The 2,807-nt window shown below is 46.6% G+C and overlaps 1 protein-coding gene across 1 annotated transcript in view; it reads left to right on the plus strand.

Annotated features, from left to right (window-relative positions):
* Window positions 1-1,966, plus strand: part of TUBGCP2 (tubulin, gamma complex associated protein 2) — a gene marked incomplete at both ends in the record, with an annotated part of 11,930 nt that extends 9,964 nt beyond the window's left edge. The window contains 2 exons of the mRNA XM_008937112.1: window positions 284-456; window positions 1,838-1,966. Coding sequence (XP_008935360.1) covers window positions 284-456; window positions 1,838-1,966 — 302 coding nt within the window. The remainder of the gene's footprint in view (window positions 1-283; window positions 457-1,837) is intronic.
* Between the last annotated feature and the right edge of the window lie 841 nt (window positions 1,967-2,807).

The raw sequence follows: 2,807 nt of genomic DNA on the forward strand, positions 1-2,807 counted from the left end.
CTGCGGGGGGGGCGGCCCGGGCTGCCAGTGGCTTCTGGGCTGTGAGCGCATGTTTTCGGGTCGTGTTGAGCTTCTTGTCTGTAGCTGTTAACCACTACAGAGACACGGCTCCAGTGTCTGCTGCTGCCCTGTCCAGATCATACCATTCACTACTGCTTCTTGAGTGGTCTGATGACTTGAGAGCAACTCTGATAATTTGCATTTCTGCCATACATCTGTTTTTATGCAGTAGTTGTGAGTATCCTGTGGCTTCATGTTTTTTTTTCCTCTTCTTCCTTTATAGATTGACTTGATGCCTCATGACCTCATTACACAGCTCTTGAGAGTATTGGCCATAGAAACAAAACAGGAGAAGGCCATAATCAGTGCAGATCCCACAGAGCTCACCCTCAGTGGTCTGGAGGCATTTTCCTTTGACTACATTGTTAAGTGGCCTCTGTCACTTATTATAAACAGGTAAAGTGTCAATGCACTGAAGATAAAAAAAAAAAAAAGCAGAAGCTTTTGTATGGTCTTGAAGTGTGTTTCCACACAGCAAAATACTGGAAAGCCTGTATTGTTAAAGTGATAAGTTGCTGACTAGTAGGGAGTGCCTTGGGGTTGTTGAGCCCTTCCTGCTTGCCCCAGTTGTAGGCTATGGAATATGGATTGTCTCCTCAGTAGAGCCCTACTATACAGTGCCAAAGGCATGCTTGGAAAGTCAAGCTTTCATTTTAAGTGGTGGGAAGACATAGATCAGAAGATGCTTTCTCAGCTTGACTCCCAGTTTTACTTGTGACTGGTCACCCAGTTTCTGTTTGTCCATGACTTTCTGAAGTACCTCCCCCAGGAGCAGGAACTCTCACAAGAGGGTTTCCATGCGAGAATCAAGCATTTCAGAAGTGTGAAGAGCAGAAGGAAATGCACTTTCTCGTATCCCTGGTTGCAGACAGAAGGATACAGGCTGTTGCTAGAGTGGCTAGAGCAGGCTATTTTACATTGAGTCGAGGTATGAGGAACTGAGCGGGTCACTTTTTGGAAAGGATTTGGAGAAACTCTTGCAGACTTGCTACCGTGAGCCAGAGCAAATGGGACGAGCAGCGTTACATGAACAGCGTGACAGATGTTGAATTGTTAAATGCCAACAATTGGTTTGACCCTTAATTTCCCCTTTAAAAAATCAGTTGACACAGTAGGACTTTTCTAATGACGTGATGCTTTTGAACTTATGTCTCTTTATTCAGCACAGAGTGTCTTAGCTCTGATGGTAGCCGTGGAAGTGAAAAGACTGTTTGGTAAGGTTTCACAAACTGTATCGACTGGAGCTCTGTAGACACCTACACTGAAGTGTCTGAACGCAGACCTGAATCCAGTCCCTGAAGCTATAAATAAACATCCCCATCTGCTGCTGGCGGGGTGATGCTGCCTGTAGCTTGGTTACTGCTTTTTCTTCATCTTTCTGAAGAATCCTGGTGAATTGTTTCAGTGATTGTAGCAGTCTGGGGGCAGTGGGTACATGAGTGCAGGCTTTCAGCCCTCTGTCCCAGCTTGTATGTGAGTGACCTTTCTGCAGTGACCTTTCTCAAGAGAATTGAAGGAGGAGGCTGGTGACGTACCCGCTGGCAGAAAATATGGGGGAGGGACTCCTTGGAGAGAAATTCTTTGGGATGGCTACAAATGTGGGTTGGTGGGGTTTTTTTTTTGGTTCAGATTGTTTCAGTGCGGATCTGTGCGCGTCTGAAGGCGTAAGGAACATATTGTGTAAAGTCTCTTTGCCTTCGAGCAGCATCAGCCTTCACAGCTTAGTCTGTCAATCAGAACAGGGCTTAATCTGGATGGCTTTCTTCTTTCTTTCCAGGAAAGCACTGACAAGATACCAGATGCTTTTCAGACACATGTTCTATTGCAAACATGTGGAAAGACAGTTGTGCAACGTCTGGATCAGCAATAAGACGGCCAAGCAATTCTCCCTGCATTCAGCTAAGTGGTATGGCCTTTTATTGGCTGGATCAGAGAAGTTTTGGGTCTCCTTCTTGCTAGTTAAATTGTCATGGCATGGATCAGATCATTTTGATGTGAAAAAGATCCTTATAAATTTTAGAGGCTGAGAGAGGTTGAAATATAACAATCTGGGTTTCAGTAGGAAGGGTTTGCTCAGTAACCTTTGTGCTACTCAGCTCGTTCCTCTTTGTTGGCAGGAAGTTTTGAAAAGGGACAGGTGGTCTTTCAGGTTAGCTCATTATACGCTGAACAATTACAGCAAAGCACATGGAGGACAGGGAGATGATTCAAGAGAGTCACCATGGCTTTACCAGGGGCAAGTCCTGCCTGACCAACCTAGTGGCTTTCTGCAATGAAGCAACTGCACTGGTGGACAAGGGAAGAGCTGTGGACATCATCTATCTTGACTTTGCTAAAGCCTTTGACACCATCCCCCATAGCATCCTCCTTTCTAAGCTGGAGAGATATGGGTTCAATGGGTGGACTGTTCAGTGGATAAGAAACTGGCTGGATGGTCACACCCAGAGAGTAGTGGTCAATGGCTCAACGTCTAGCTGGGCAAAAGTGACCAGTGGTGTCCCTCAAGGGTCTGTACTAGGCCCAGTGTTGTTTAACATCTTCATCAGTGACACAGACAGTGGCATCGAGTGCACCCTCAGCAAGTGTGCTGACAACACTAAGCTGGGGGGTGCAGTTGACATGCCAGAGGGACAGGAGGCCATCCAGAGGGACCTGCACAGGCTGGAGAGGTGGGCTCAGGTGAACCTCATGAGGTTCAACAAGACCAGGTGCAGGACCCTGGGAGGGGCAACCAGCATTACCAATAC

This window comes from Merops nubicus, unplaced genomic scaffold (assembly GCF_000691845.1).
Source record: "Merops nubicus isolate BGI_N331 unplaced genomic scaffold, ASM69184v1 scaffold13350, whole genome shotgun sequence".
Lineage (NCBI taxonomy): Eukaryota > Metazoa > Chordata > Aves > Coraciiformes > Meropidae > Merops > Merops nubicus.